General features: G+C 43.7%; 2 protein-coding genes across 4 annotated transcripts in view; both read right to left on the reverse strand.

Annotated features, from left to right (window-relative positions):
• Positions 1-16,356, reverse strand: part of LOC118370408 (4-galactosyl-N-acetylglucosaminide 3-alpha-L-fucosyltransferase 9-like) — a 320,212-nt gene that overhangs the window by 287,909 nt on the left and 15,947 nt on the right. Inside the window, exon 1 of one of the 3 annotated variants that reach the window (XM_052524048.1) lies at positions 13,471-13,480. The exons of 1 other annotated variant lie outside the window; for it this stretch is intronic. Coding sequence is in view for 1 of the 2 variants with exons in the window: in XM_052524041.1 (XP_052380001.1) it covers positions 9,447-9,547 (101 nt within the window). In the remaining variant the exon portion in view is untranslated. Of the gene's footprint in view, positions 1-9,446; positions 9,548-13,470; positions 13,481-16,356 lie in introns of those variants that run through there. One more of the 3 variants, XM_052524041.1, reaches the window with a different exon arrangement.
• Positions 1-16,356, reverse strand: part of LOC118387219 (leucine-rich repeat and fibronectin type-III domain-containing protein 2-like) — a 175,054-nt gene that overhangs the window by 139,881 nt on the left and 18,817 nt on the right. The window lies entirely within an intron of this gene.

Raw genomic sequence — 16,356 nt, forward strand, 5'->3', positions numbered from 1 at the left:
GGCTTCCTTGCTCGCACATGCTTTTTCAGTTCTGCTCACACATTTTCTGGTGGATTGAGGTCAGGGCTTTGTGATGCCCATTCCAATACTTTGAGCCATTTTGCCACAACTTTGGAAGTATGCTTGGGTTCATTGTCCATTTGGAAGACCCATTTGTGACCAAGCTGTAACTTCCTCTGATGTCTTGATGTTGCTTCAATATATCCACATAATTTCCCTCCCTCATGATGCCATCTATTTTGTGATATTTTCCCTCCCGCAGCAAAGCACCCCCACAACATGATGCTGCCACCCCCTGCTTCACAGTTGGGATGGTGTCCTTCTGCTTGCAAGCCTCCCCCTTTTTCTCCCCCTGTTTACAGGCACAGTCAACTTAGTATATGCCAACTTCTGACCCACTGGAATTGTGATACAGTGAATTATAAGTGAAATAATCTGTCTATAAAGAATGGTTGGAAAAATTACTTGTGTCATGCACAAAGTAGATGTCCTAACTAGAGGTCGACCGATTAATCGGAATGGCCGATTTAATTAGGGCCGATTTCACATTTTCATAACAATCAGAAATCTTTTTGGGCGCCGATTTGCAGATTTTTTTTTTTTTTTTTTTTTACACCTTAATTTAATCTTTATGTAACTAGGCAAGTCAGGTCAGAACACATTCTTATTTTCAATGACAACCTAGGAACGAACGGTGGGTTAACTGCCTCGTTCGGGGGCAGAACGACAGATTTTCACCTTGTCAGCTCGGGGGATCCAATCTTGCGACCTTACAGTTAACTAGGCCAATGCAATAACGACCTGCCTCTCTCTCGTTGCACTCCACAAGGAGTGGAACGTTACGCGAATGCATTAAGCCAAGGTAAGTTGCTAGCTAGCATTTAACTTATCTTATAAAAAACAATCAATCATAATCACTCGTTAACTACACATGGTTGATATTAGTAGATATTTTCTAGCATTGCATACAATCTGACTGAGCGGTGGTAGGCAGAAGCAGGCGCGTAAACATTCATTCATACAGCACTTTCGTGCATTTTGCCAGCAGCTCTTCCTTGTGCATCAAGCATTGCGCTGTTTATGACTTCAAGCCTATCAACTCCCGAGATGAGGCTGGTGTAACCGAAGTGAAATGGCTGGCTAGTTAGCGCGTGCTAATAGCGTTTGAAACTTCACTCGCTCTGAGCCTTGGGGTGGTTGTTTCCCTTGCTCTGCATGGGTAACCCTGCTTCGATGTGGTGGCTGTTGTCGTTGTGTTGCTGGTTCGAGCCCAGGGAGGAGCGAGGAGAGGGACGGAAGCTATACTGTTACACTGGCAATACTAAAGTGACTATAAGAACATCCAATAGTCAAAGGTTAATGAAATACAAATGGTATAGAGGGAAATAGCCCTATAATTCCTATAACTACAACCTAAAACTTCTTACCTGGGAATATTGAAGAATCATGTTAAAAGGAACCACCAGCTTTCATATGTTCTCATGTTCTGAGCAAGGAACTGAAATGTTAGCACATATTGCACTTTTACTTTCTTCTCCAACACTTTGTTTTTGCATTATTTAAACCAAATTGAACATGTTTCATTATTTACTTGAGGCTAAATTGATTTTATAGATGTATTATATTAAGTTAAAATAAGTGTTCATTCAGTATTGTTAGAATTGTCATTATTACAAATATATATTTTTATATCGGCCGATTTAATTGGTATCGGCTTTTTTGGTCCTCCAATAATCGTTATCGGCGTTGAAAAATCATAATCGGTCGACCTCTAGTCCTAACCGACTTGCAAAAACTATATTTTGTTAACAAGAAATGTGTGGAGTGGTTGAAAAACAAGTTTTAATGACTCCAACCTAAGTGTATGTAAACTTCCGACTTCAACTGTATACAGTGTTGTAATTATGTACAAATGCTTAAAGTAAAAAACGGAAAATAAATAAGCATAAATATGGGTTGTATTTACAATGGTGTTTGTTCTTCACTGGTTGACCTTTTCTTGTGGCAACAGGTCACAAATCTTGCTGCTGTGATGGCACTCTGTGGTATTTCACCCAGTAGATATGGGAGTTGATCCAAATCCGGTTTGTTTTCGAATTCTTTGTGGATTTGTGTAATCTGAAGGCTCTCTTTCTCTCCATGTGAGTGTAAAGTCATGTGCTCTAATTAGCCTACTTCAACAGGATTAGTAGCGCCTCCTTAAGTCCCTATTCCCCAAGCCACCACATGCCTCTGACTCTGTTTACAATGTTGATAGTAAGATTCACCTGTTGAAGCAGGCTAAAGACAGCCCAGTAGGATGCAAGCTAAAGACAGTCCAGTAGGAAGCATGATACATATTCCAGTAGGAAGCAGGCTAAAGACAGCTCAGAAGGAAGCAGGCTAAAGACAGTCCAGTAGGAAGCAGGCTAAAGACAGCCCAGAAGGAAGCAGGCTAAAGACGGCCCAGTAGGAAGCAGGCTAAAGACGGCCCAGTAGGAAACAGGCTAAAAACAGTCCAGTAGGAAGCATGATACATATATTCCAGAAGGAAGCAGGCTAAAGACGGCCCAGAAGGAAGCAGGCTAAAGACGGCCCAGAAGGAAACAGGCTAAAGACGGCCCAGAAGGAAGCAGGCTAAAGACGGCCCAGTAGGAAGCAGGCTAAAGACGGCCCAGTAGGAAGCAGGCTAAAGACGGCCCAGTAGGAAGCAGGCTAAAGACGGCCCAGTAGGAAGCAGGCTAAAGACGGCCCAGTAGGAAGCAGGCTAAAGACGGCCCAGTAGGAAACAGGCTAAAGACAGTCCAGTAGGAAGCATGATACATATTCCAGTAGGAAGCAGGCTAAAGACGGCTCAGAAGGAAGCAGGCTAAAGACAGTCCAGTAGGAAGCAGGCTAAAGACAGCCCAGAAGGAAGCAGGCTAAAGACGGCCCAGTAGGAAGCAGGCTAAAGACGGCCCAGTAGGAAACAGGCTAAAAACAGTCCAGTAGGAAGCATGATACATATATTCCAGAAGGAAGCAGGCTAAAGACGGCCCAGAAGGAAGCAGGCTAAAGACGGCCCAGAAGGAAGCAGGCTAAAGACGGCCCAGAAGGAAGCAGGCTAAAGACGGCCCAGTAGGAAGCAGGCTAAAGACGGCCCAGTAGGAAGCAGGCTAAAGACGGCCCAGTAGGAAGCAGGCTAAAGACGGCCCAGTAGGAAGCAGGCTAAAGACGGCCCAGTAGGAAGCAGGCTAAAGACGGCCCAGTAGGAACCAGGCTAAAGACGGCCCAGTAGGAACCAGGCTGGTGTTGTGGGTTTGTTTCTCACGAAGGACCAGTACAAAAAAAGTATTAAAATGTATGCACACTACAGTAAATCACTCTGGATTAGAGCATCTGATAGATTACTAACAATTTAAATGTTAAGCACATTTAAGAAATGTTCCGAGGCTATGTTAATAAATGACTGTTTTTGTATTCCCCAAATTAGGCTACTTAACTCCTAATTTTCATTTCAGGGGCATAGGTTAAGTTGCTGGTTTAATACGTAATACCTTTGCTTAAAACATTGTTATTCTGTTACGCAGACTCATGGACACACGCACTCACCACCTATTCCAATACCCATTAACTGTGCAATAATATGCCTGTCGATTGAGGTTTAGGACTAGTAAAATTCCCATCTGTCTGGCTTGCATCCTAATGGTGAAAGTCAGTGTCTGACCCTGAAAGACTGTCTTAAGACTGACACTCACTGACCAGGGTCTCATCTTAAGGTTCTAAACTTAGATTGAAAGGGGCTTAACGGAGAGGGTCAGAACAGTGATTAAATCACTTCTCAGTAACTAGAGTAATCAAAGCTTTGTGCACATTGTGTTTTTTTCTAGTATGCCTAGTGTACTTCTAATGTCTGAATGGGACTTCTTACTGGTTTGTGAGAGCAGATTATAAATCAATAGAAAGCCCTGCCAAAGTACTGTATGTCCACCATGGTTATCCTAGTTAACTAAACAAGTTGTGCAATTAGCTTATACTACTACACATCACAGTGGCAAAGGAGAACGCATCATGACAAAGCTTTCTAATTTAATTGGAGAGACATTTACTCTCTGAGTGCGCCAACAACATGCTTCGTATGTCATTCCGTATTCTTACTGAGCAATGGGACAGGGCTTTAAGTGGTGGCCTATTTATAACCTGATTCAATATAAATGGATCTGGCGTGGAGCCGATGTGTACAGATAGAGCTAATTATAAACTTAACAAAAGTACAGGGGACTTAAGGCTATTTATAAAGTGGCCTGGTTATTGGCATGCAGATATTCCACCAACTGAGTGGAATAGTTTATAAATAGTTGAAGTTGATCTATTTAACCAATTTATTCAATTTGATTTGCTAGAGTGGTTGCAAGTCTAACTTGATGCGTGGGCACTCGGCCGACATCGTAAGGTGGCTGACAAAAGGGCAAAGGTGACAACTGTGGTGAAAGTAAGATAAGGCAACAAATACCATTTGAAAAACAATAGTGATCTGGGTGAGATAGAAGCGTGACAAAGAAAAGCATTACAGAAGCAAATATTGCAGCTGAACAAGAGGCGGAGCCTATGAACTTTCTTGTTCCATTCAATTTCAGCTACCCAAGCATGCAAAGCATTCATTTAGAGGTAAACATTGCTAACATAGTGATTTAACAACTGCAAACACCACATTTTGTGATGAAGAATTGCAGCAATAGTACATCACTTATCATACAAACAGTGACCAAGCAGATTTTCAGTCAAACACTATTTTTCATCCTTTAAAAAAAAGAAGCTTTTTTTGCTGGTCAAAATTTCACTAACCTACATCACATGATATATCACTGACTGTATTGAGTTTAGATGTTGCAATATTGCATTAAGATCCACATACATTTATATGAATATTAAGTGAGACCTACAGCTGGTGGGAAGTGTGATACATGGGGGATGCAGGCCATTTTTCACTGGGAAGCAGGAGAGGTGATTTTTATTCTCCTGTCATCCCCTTGGTATTTTTGTGAACTGGAGATTCAATTCAGGAAAGCTGAACTTAATTCTTCAGCCAATAAATGTTATAAATATTACATTGGCTGTGCTTACTAACAGGATTGAAACTGAACGGCTGCTCTTTTTATTACCGGGGCAAGGTCAGCATCTTCAGCTAAGAAGAACAACTCCTGCTCACCTCCTTAACTGATGGTCCTGGCTGAGTGACTTAATAGCCATTGATTTTCATTTATCTTAATAACTTATCAATAATTCAGATTGTATATCCATCTGGATGATTTGTGTTTCATCCATCAAGGAGCGCATTGAACAATGCACTTTTATGACATAGTGAAACTGTTTGGATATTGCCACGGAATGGAAGATGTCTCAGCATTGCCATACATCCATACAGTGCGGAGTAGGCCATGATCATCAAGTGGACATACGTGGGAAATCGGAGTATACTTTTTTGGTCACCTAAATAATTTTCAAATCCCCAGTGGTGTGAGGCAGCTGACACCCTTGGGAGAAGCTCAAATCTACAGGCAGGCATGATTGGGATGCCCGTCATGGTTCTCTGTGGCTCAGTTGGTAGAGCATGGCACTTGCAACGCCAGGATTTGGGGTTTGATTTGATTTGTAAAATGTATGCCCTCATGACTCTGTGGCTTTGAATTAAATAATTTGCTAAATGGCATATATTTCAAATGTTGGAAGCATTGGAGTCAACATGGGCCAGCATCCCTGTGGAACGCTTTCGACACCTTGTAGAGTCCATGCCCTGATGAATTGAGGCTGTTCTGAGGGCAAAATTGGGTGCAACTCAATATTAATATTAGGAAGGTATACTCAGTGTATATAAGATAAATGTGACCAAGCACCTCCTAGGACGTAGGCCATAACAAAACAGCCAGTGTAAGATCACAGCAGCACAACAATGGGATACATGTTGTGGTTGGCTGACTTTAATCTCAATGTCCAAAGTCCCCTTTGTTACATTACAGCCACCACATCATGCTGTAATAACACAAGGGATCAAGGGAGTACTCAACTCAAATAAAACAGACATACTCTCAAAAGCAGCGGCACCAGCAATATCTCTGTATTAAGAGTAAAACCCTGAGCAAACAGACTCCAGTTGACAGTTACCACTTTGTGTACAGAAGATCAGTGCCATTCAAAAGTCAATGCCACCTTTCAAAATGTCAATACTAACAAGAATGCAGGATGCTGCTTTGACCTATTGTAAGACTGGGACCGGCAACAGGTGCCCCCCGCAAAAAAAGAGATGTGATCATGTCTCAATGTAATCAAGGTATTAAATTATTGTTATTTTCTTCTGTTTGGCATCACAGTTGTGTGTGTTCTCGCTCCTCCTCTCTTCCCCCCTATCTGTCTGTCTGTCTGATGTCACAGTAGACTGGGTGTGTTCAGAAGAGCCATCTCCTCTTACTGCTGTCACCAGCTGTATGGAGACGGCTAGAGACCAAGAAGAAAGCAGGAGGGGAAAGGCATCTAAAAGACAGCAAGGAGTATTGTACAGCAGCTGTACCTGCTCTTTGTCCCCATGCAGTGCTATAGAGTGGGGAATAGGTCTCTCTAATGGAGGTCCACTCGGCCATGTTAAATGGATTGGGCTGCATTAGTGCACAGGGTTCTGTCATCAGTTTAGCCCTGTTGTCACCCTGAGAGTCTTTGCCTCACTCGTTAGCTACAGAGTACAGGCTGTGGAGCCATTTTAACGTCAATCCAAAAATATCACACAAAACAAAGAACACACTGACACGTCCTGAGGCTGCAAAGCAAAGGGGGTGAGGCGATCTGTTCTGCACTCCAAAGCTAGCGTGGTTCCAGATCTGTTTGTGCTGTCTAGCCAACTTGAAAGACAGCACAAACTGATCTGGGACCAGGCTTACATTTTTTGTTTTTGAAATTGCACTTTGTAGTTGGCAGAACCCAGCTCTTGTCAGTTGGGAAAAAACATGATACAGTCGTAATCGCTAGCCTACAAAATATAGAACATTACCCAATACCTCCAAAAACATGGGTCGACATAATCTTTCCTATCAGCAATGAAATACATCATTTTAAAGTCTGTGTTACACTGACCAAAATACAATCAAATAAACCACAGCAAATACGTTTTCTAAGAAATCCCATCAGCATCAAAAGTCTGATCTGATATTTGTCGGTACATGGGCATTCTGACCCAGGTCAATCCAAGGGATGCCGGCTGCCAACGGTAGGACAAATATGAGCCAGACTGGAGCACTAACTGATTGCATGAGGGGGAAATGGAGCTAATCTGATTGTGAGACGTTAACTGGGATACTTCAAAGGTAAATTATGTTTATGTGTCTAATAGCAGGACTAGTAATGTGGTTCCACAGAACAAACACAGTTTAATGTGTAGCCCTTTACACTCACAGCCCCTGTCATCCCATATACGGGTCGATACGTTTTCAAATGATGCCCACCTGACCCAGATTTAGATTTATAATGGAACGTTTTGCATTGCGTAAGCAACAACAGTAATTGTGTATTGGTGGGGATGCAAGGCTGTGTTCTGTTGGGTTCTGAGAATATGCAATGTTACTTATTCATGTCGCTGATGGAGTGCTTAGGTTGAGGGTCGACACCAGAAGTTAAGGGTTATAGGAGGAAGGTATGTAGTGGGTGCAACTAAGCTTGGAATGTGTTGAGTGCAAGGAATCGATTACATGTGACAGGCATTGATAAGGGGAGAAGGGTGGAGAAACTAACAAATGTCACTGAAATTCTGTATATAGACTAATTGATTTGAGAATGTGTTAGTATGTTCATAACTGTAGAAATGCATTAGGAGTAGTGACTAGTGTGTTATGGGTTAGATGTAATGATAGAGGAGTATCATTCCCAGAGACTGTATATTGTTACAGGAGATAGCTCATAGGAGAGGGAGGACAGCTGACTGTGCACAATATGGGGGATTAGTTGAACATTACACATACCTAGATCATGGTGAGAGTAGAAGAGATAGTGGTGGCATGTTTTGTTGTCTGAATTACAGCTGTGTCGACCCTTTGGGTAGAATTCAACTTGGTTAAGCTTCTCTAGTGTCCGTGATTTATTTACTCGGAAGAATTAGAACCTAACAGTTCCAAACAAAAAAACTACAAGTGTGCTTGCTTCAGTTCCTCAACGGCACAGCTAGGAGAGCTCAAATAAAGCACCTTATATTTGAAGGCTCTTTCCTTGAATCATAAATTGAAATTACATAGGAACTGCGCACAGCTTTGAGACACCAGTCCTCTCACTCAAACCTTCGTAATAGTTTTGTCTTATGTTGCACTACTCCAAAATGTCCACGATTATTCTTATCATGTTACTGAATGTATCCAGAGGATTTTCACATGTTGTTACTGACACATGCTGTCAAAAGTACAGTGAATATAACATGCACATAAAATCAACAGTGTAATGTTTGGATTCCGTCATGTGAACTGTTATGTCCTCACCTTTGGTCTGATCATTTCCCCATAATCCCCAGTGTTCTCTTTCAATTGCTACCATGGTCATGCATATAGTTTTTGTAGTTCTTCTGTTAGGGCCAAATTGAGATGTTTCTATCTATTTGGGCCAATATCCACCAGTGTAAAGGGTTCATGTGGCAGATATCTTGACTTGTAATGTGGTTCCACAGAATGAGCACAGTTTCAAATGTGTCTGATAGCTTGACTTGTAATGTGGTTCCACAGAATAAACACAGTTTAAAATGTGTCGGATAGCTTGACTTGTAATGTGGTTCCACAGAATGAGCACAGTTTAAAATGTGTCTGATAGCTTGACTTGTAATGTGGCTCCACAGAATAAACACAGTTTAAAATGTGTCTGATAGCTTGACTTGTAATGTGGTTCCACAGAATAAACACAGTTTAAAATGTGTCTGATAGCTTGACTTGTCATGTGGTTCCACAGAATAAACACAGTTTAAAATGTGTCTGATAGCTTGACTTGTAATGTGGTTCCACAGAATGAGCACAGTTTCAAATGTGTCTGATAGCTTGACTTGTCATGTGGTTCCACAGAATAAACACAGTTTAAAATGTGTCTGATAGCTTGACTTGTAATGTGGCTCCACAGAATAAACACAGTTTAAAATGTGTCTGATAGCTTGACTTGTAATGTGGCTCCACAGAATAAACACAGTTTAAAATGTTTCTGATAGCTTGACTTGTAATGTGGCTCCACAGAATAAACACAGTTTAAAATGTGTCTGATAGCTTGACTTGTCATGTGGTTCCACAGAATAAACACAGTTTAAAATGTGTCTGATAGCTTGACTTACATTTTACATTTACATTTAAGTCATTTAGCAGACGCTCTTATCCAGAGCGACTTACAAATTGGTGCAAACACCTATGACAACCAGTGGAACAGCCACTTGCATCTAAATCTTGTTGGGGGGGTGAGAAGGATTACTTACCCTTACTTACCCTATCCTAGGTATTCCTTGAAGAGGTGGGGTTTCAGGTGTCTCCGGAAGGTGGTGATTGACTCCGCTGTCCTGGCGTCGTGAGGGAGTTTGTTCCACCATTGGGGGCCAGAGCAGCGAACAGTTTTGACTGGGCTGAGCGGGAACTGTACTTCCTCAGTGGTAGGGAGGCGAGCAGGCCAGAGGTGGATGAACGCAGTGCCCTTGTTTGGGTGTAGGGCCTGATCAGAGCCTGGAGGTACTGAGGTGCCGTTCCCCTCACAGCTCCGTAGGCGAGCACCATGGTCTTGTAGCGGATGCGAGCTTCAACTGGAAGCCAGTGGAGAGAGCGGAGGAGCGGGGTGACGTGAGAGAACTTGGGAAGGTTGAACACCAGACGGGCTGCGGCGTTCTGGATGAGTTGTAGGGGTTTAATGGCACAGGCAGGGAGCCCAGCCAACAGCGAGTTGCAGTAATCAAGACGGGAGATGACAAGTGCCTGGATTAGGACCTGCGCCGCTTCCTGTGTGAGGCAGGGTCGTACTCTGCGGATGTTGTAGAGCATGAACCTACAGGAACGGGACACCGCCTTGATGTTAGTTGAGAACGTCAGGGTGTTGTCCAGGATCACGCCAAGGTTCTTAGCGCTCTGGGAGGAGGACACAATGGAGTTGTCAACCGTGATGGCGAGATCATGGAACGGGCAGTCCTTCCCCGGGAGGAAGAGGAGCTCCGTCTTGCTGAGGTTCAGCTTGAGGTGGTGATCCGTCATCCACACTGATATGTCTGCCAGACATGCAGAGATGCGATTCGCCACCTGGTCATCAGAAGGGGGAAAGGAGAAGATTAATTGTGTGTCGTCTGCATAGCAATGATAGGAGAGACCATGTGAGGTTATGACAGAGCCAAGTGACTTGGTGTATAGCGAGAATAAGAGAGGGCCTAGAACAGAGCCCTGGGGGACACCAGTGGTGAGAGCGCGTGGTGAGGAGACAGATTCTCGCCACGCCACCTGGTAGGAGCGACCTGTCAGGTAGGACGCAATCCAAGCGTGGGCCGCGCCGGAGATGCCCAACTCGGAGAGGGTGGAGAGGAGGATCTGATGGTTCACAGTATCGAAGGCAGCCGATAGGTCTAGAAGGATGAGAGCAGAGGAGAGAGAGTTAGCTTTAGCAGTGCGGAGCGCCTCCGTGATACAGAGAAGAGCAGTCTCAGTTGAATGACTAGTCTTGAAACCTGACTGATTTGGATCAAGAAGGTCATTCTGAGAGAGATAGCGGTAGAGCTGGCCAAGGACGGCACACTCAAGAGTTTTGGAGAGAAAAGAGAGAAGGGATACTGGTCTGTAGTTGTTGACATCGGAGGGATCGAGTGTAGGTTTTTTCAGAAGGGGTGCAACTCTCGCTCTCTTGAAGACGGGAGGGACGTAGCCAGCGGTCAGGGATGAGTTGATGAGCGAGGTGAGGTAAGGGAGAAGGTCTCCGGAAATGGTCTGGAGAAGAGAGGAGGGGATAGGGTCAAGCGGGCAGGTTGTTGGGCGGCCGGCCGTCACAAGACGCGAGATTTCATCTGGAGAGAGAGGGGAGAAAGAGGTCAGAGCATAGGGTAGGGCAGTGTGAGCAGAACCAGCGGTGTCGTTTGACTTAGCAAACGAGGATCGGATGTCATCGACCTTCTTTTCAAAATGGTTGACGAAGTCATCTGCAGAGAGGGAGGAGGGGGGAGGATTCAGGAGGGAGGAGAAGGTGGCAAAGAGCTTCCTAGGGTTAGAGGCAGATGCTTGGAATTTAGAATGGTAGAAAGTGGCTTTAGCAGCAGAGACAGAGGAGGAAAATGTAGAGAGGAGGGAGTGAAAGGATGCCAGGTCCGCAGGGAGGCGAGTTTTCCTCCATTTCCGCTCGGCTGCCCGGAGCCCTGTTCTGTGAGCTCGCAATGAGTCGTCGAGCCACGGAGCGGGAGGGGAGGACCGAGCCGGCCTGGAGGATAGGGGACATAGAGAGTCAAAGGATGCAGTAAGGGAGGAGAGGAGGGTTGAGGAGGCAGAATCAGGAGATAGGTTGGAGAAAGTTTGAGCAGAGGGAAGAGATGATAGGATGGAAGAGGAGAGAGTAGCGGGGGAGAGAGAGCGAAGGTTGGGACGGCGCGATACCATCCGAGTAGGGGCAGTGTGGGAAGTGTTGGATGAGAGCGAGAGGGAAAAGGATACAAGGTAGTGGTCGGAGACTTGGAGGGAGTTGCAATGAGGTTAGTGGAAGAACAGCATCTAGTAAAGATGAGGTCAAGCGTATTGCCTGCCTTGTGAGTAGGGGGGAAGGTGAGAGGGTGAGGTCAAAAGAGGAGAGGAGTGGAAAGAAGGAGGCAGAGAGGAATGAGTCAAAGGTAGACGTGGGGAGGTTAAAGTCGCCCAGAACTGTGAGAGGTGAGCCGTCCTCAGGAAAGGAGCTTATCAAGGCATCAAGCTCATTGATGAACTCTCCGAGGGAACCTGGAGGGCGATAAATGATAAGGATGTTAAGCTTGAAAGGGCTGGTAACTGTGACAGCATGGAATTCAAAGGAGGCAATAGACAGATGGGTAAGGGGAGAAAGAGAGAAAGACCACTTGGGAGAGATGAGGATCCCGGTGCCACCACCCCGCTGACCAGAAGCTCTCGGGGTGTGCGAGAACACGTGGGCGGACGAGGAGAGAGCAGTAGGAGTAGCAGTGTTATCTGTGGTGATCCATGTTTCCGTCAGTGCCAAGAAGTCAAGGGACTGGAGGGAGGCATAGGCTGAGATGAACTCTGCCTTGTTGGCCGCAGATCGGCAGTTCCAGAGGCTACCGGAGACCTGGAACTCCACGTGGGTCGTACGCGCTGGGACCACCAGATTAGGGTGGTCGCGGCCACGCGGTGTGGAGCGTTTGTATGGTCTGTGCAGAGAGGAGAGAACAGGGATAGACAGACACATAGTTGACAGGCTACAGAAAAGGCTACGCTAATGCAAGGAAATTGGAATGACAAGTGGACTACACGTCTCGAATGTTCAGAAAGTTAAGCTTACGTAGCAAGAATCTTATTGACTAAAATGATTAAAATGATACAGTACTGCTAAAGTAGGCTAGCTGGCAGTAGCTGCGTTGTTGGCACTACACTAATCAAGTCGTTCCGTTGAGTGTAATAATTTCTACAGTGCTGCTATTCGGGGGCTAGCTGGCTAGCTAGCAGTGTTGTTTACGTTACGTTGAGTTAAAAGAACGACAATAGCTGGCTAGCTAACCTAGGAAATCGGTCTAGACTACACAATTATCTTTGAAACAAAGACGGCTATGTAGCTAGCTATGTAGCTAGCTACGATCAAACAAATCAAACCGTTGTACTGTAATGAAATGAAAATGTGATACTCCCTGACCGGTGATTGAATTCGATCAGTAAACGTGTGGTGACGTTGGCTAGCTGTTAGCTGTTGGCTAGCTAGCAGAGTCTCCTACGTTAAGGACGACAAATAGCTGGCTAGCGAACCTCAGTGAATTAAGATAATCACTCCAAGGCTACACACACTAAACTACACAATTATCTTGGAAACAAAGACAGCTATGTAGCTAGCTAACACTGAACTAATCAAGTCGTACAGTTGAGTGAATAGCACTACAGTGATGCTAATCTGTGTGCGTTAGCTAGCGTTGCTAGCTCCTGGGCGAATAGCAGTGAAGGCTACGTTAGGGCGACGAAATACGAAATACGATAATTATGCAATTATCTCTGATACAAGGACGGCTATGTAGCTAGCTAAGAAGAATTGCTAAGATTATGTAGCTAGCTAACAGTAAACTAATCAAGTCGTACAGTTGAGTGAATAGCACTACAGTGATGCTAATCTGTGTGCGTTAGCTAGCGTTGCTAGCTCCTGGGCGAATAGCAGTGAAGGCTACGTTAGGGCGACGAAATACGATAATTATGCAATTATCTCTGATACAAGGACGGCTATGTAGCTAGCTAAGAAGAATTGCTAAGATTAGACAAATCAACCGTTGTACTATAATGAAATGTAATGAAAAAGTTATACAACCTGCAGAGCGAAGTGCTTCTAAACCTGCATTGCTTGCTGTTTGGGGTTTTAGGCTGACTTTCTGTCTGATAGCTTGACTTGTAATGTGGCTCCACAGAATAAACACAGTTTAAAATGTTTCTGATAGCTTGACTTGTAATGTGGCTCCACAGAATAAACACAGTTTAAAATGTGTCTGATAGCTTGACTTGTAATGTGGCTCCACAGAATAAACACAGTTTAAAATGTGTCTGATAGCTTGACTTGTAATGTGGTTCCACAGAATAAACACAGTTTAAAATGTGTCTGATAGCTTGACTTGTCATGTGGTTCCACAGAATAAACTGTTAAGTGCCTTGCTCAAGGGAACATGGATTGATTTTTTTTTACCTCGTCAGCTCGGGTATTCGAACCAGCAATCTTTCAGTTACTGGCCCAAAGTTGTAATCGCTAATCTATCTGTCAGAGGCAAAGTCCGAACAGGGAACAAACTGTCGTCTCCGTTCCACTAAATTATTGATATTTAGAGCAACCAAAAGGTCTCTTCAATAATGGTAACATATCTTGCATTACTTATCTCATATGTATATACTGTACTCTATACTATTCCACTGTATCTTAGTCTATGTATTACTCATCTCATATGTATATACTGTACTCTATACTATTCCACTGTATCTTAGTCTATGTATTACTCATCTCATATGTATATACTGTACTCTATACTATTCCACTGTATCTTAGTCTATGTATTACTCATCTCATATGTATATACTGTACTCTATACTATTCCACTGTATCTTAGTCTATGTATTACTCATCTCATATGTATATACTGTACTCTATACTATTCCACTGTATCTTAGTCTATGTATTACTCATCTCATATGTATATACTGTACTCTATACTATTCCACTGTATCTTAGTCTATGTATTACTCATCTCATATGTATATACTGTATTCTATACTATTCCACTGTATCTTAGTTTATGCCGCTCTTTCGTTGCTTGTCCATATATTTATATATTCTTAATTTCATTCCTTTACTTAGATTTATGTGTATAGGGTATTTGTTGTGAAATTGTTAGATAATATTTGTTATATATTGCTGCGCTGTCGGAACTAGAACCACAAGCATCTCTAAACTCGCAATAACATCTTCTAAACACGTACGTGTATGTGACCAAAAATGTGATTTGATTTGAATTCAGATCCTGCCATCATGCCAGGCCAATCAAGGGGTCAAAATGATTGCAGTGAGAAAGTTAGGACTCAGTTAATAGGTAGGCTGTACAGTATCATGCAAATAATATCAAGAACAGTGAAATAATACCCTTTTCTAAACCCTGTCAATGAGACCAGAAGAGGCGGACCAGCTGCAGAAAAACTGCGCCTTGTAGATAGACAAATACTGTGTACACGCATGTATGCACCCAAACACACACACACACATTGTGTGCCATGAATAGCAACCATGTGTTTCTTCCAGCCGGTATGTAGGTTGAATTCTTCCTCCACCATTTGCTTCACTTCAAAGCTCTTTTTTTGTGCTGTGCTGGTCCCCTGGGCACTTCCGTCCTCTTTTCAGGGCTTGCCTGGTGTCAACGGCTATGCAGTGAACGGCAGATCAATTACACAATGAGGCTGTGGGAGAAAACTGCCATCAACAACTAATACTGTGGGTTTGCTGCTCCTCCACAAAAGCCTGCTTATTAAGGATGCCAAGTACTGAACATTTAAATGATTAGTTCTTCCTTCAATACAACATGTTTTAGGGTTATTTTATTTAGGGCCAAACAATTGTATCTGCTGAAAGAGAAAACATAACATCTTCTTTTTTTTTACACAATCCTGCTTCTTCACGAGCCAAGTTCCACTACAAGGTTGAATGAGATGATTCTTGATGTCTTTGCCATACATTGCCTGAATAATGTAATGAAGTTAACGCAACATGCTATCATTGAACCAGGAGGAACCAAAAGTACTGAGGCCACTCATCCCTCACACACCAGCTGAGTACAATGTGCAAAGAAGAAGTTCAAGCGGTGCCACATAGAGATGGGACAGAACAGAGTGAATCATGGCCATGTGGAGAGAGGTCAGAACAGGGTGAATCATGGTCATGTGGAGAGAGAACAGAACAGGGTGAATCATGGTCATGTGGAGAGAGAACAGAACAGAGTGAATTGTGTGGTCATGTAGAGAGAGAACAGAACAGGGTGAATCATGGTCATGTGGAGAGAGAACAGAACAGGGTGAATCATGGTCATGTGGAGAGAGGTCAGAACAGGGTGAATCATGGTCATGTGGAGAGAGAACAGAACAGGGTGAATCATGGTCATGTGGAGAGAGGTCAGAACAGGGTGAATCATGGTCATGTGGAGAGAGAACAGAACAGGGTGAATCATGGTCATGTGGAGAGAGGTCAGAACAGGGTGAATCATGGTCATGTGGAGAGAGAACAGAACAGGGTGAATCTTTGTCATATGGACATGTAGAGAGAGAACAGAACAGGGTGAATCTTTGTCATGTGGACATGTAGAGAGAGAACAGAACAGAGTGAATCCTTGTCATATGGACATGTGGAGAGAGAACAGAACAGAGTGAATCCTTGTCATATGGACATGTAGAGAGAGAACAGAACAGGGTGAATCTTTGTCATATGGACATGTAGAGAGAGAACAGAACAGAGTGAATCCTTGTCATATGGACATGTAGAGAGAGAACAGAACAGGGTGAATCTTTGTCATGTGGACATGTAGAGAGAGAACAGAACAGAGTGAATCCTTGTCATATGGACATGTGGAGAGAGAACAGAACAGAGTGAATCCTTGTCATATGGACATGTAGAGAGAGAACAGAACAGGGTGAATCTTTGTCATATGGACATGTAGAGAGAGAACAG

The sequence above is a fragment of the Oncorhynchus keta genome, chromosome 8 (assembly GCF_023373465.1).
Source record: "Oncorhynchus keta strain PuntledgeMale-10-30-2019 chromosome 8, Oket_V2, whole genome shotgun sequence".
Lineage (NCBI taxonomy): Eukaryota > Metazoa > Chordata > Actinopteri > Salmoniformes > Salmonidae > Oncorhynchus > Oncorhynchus keta.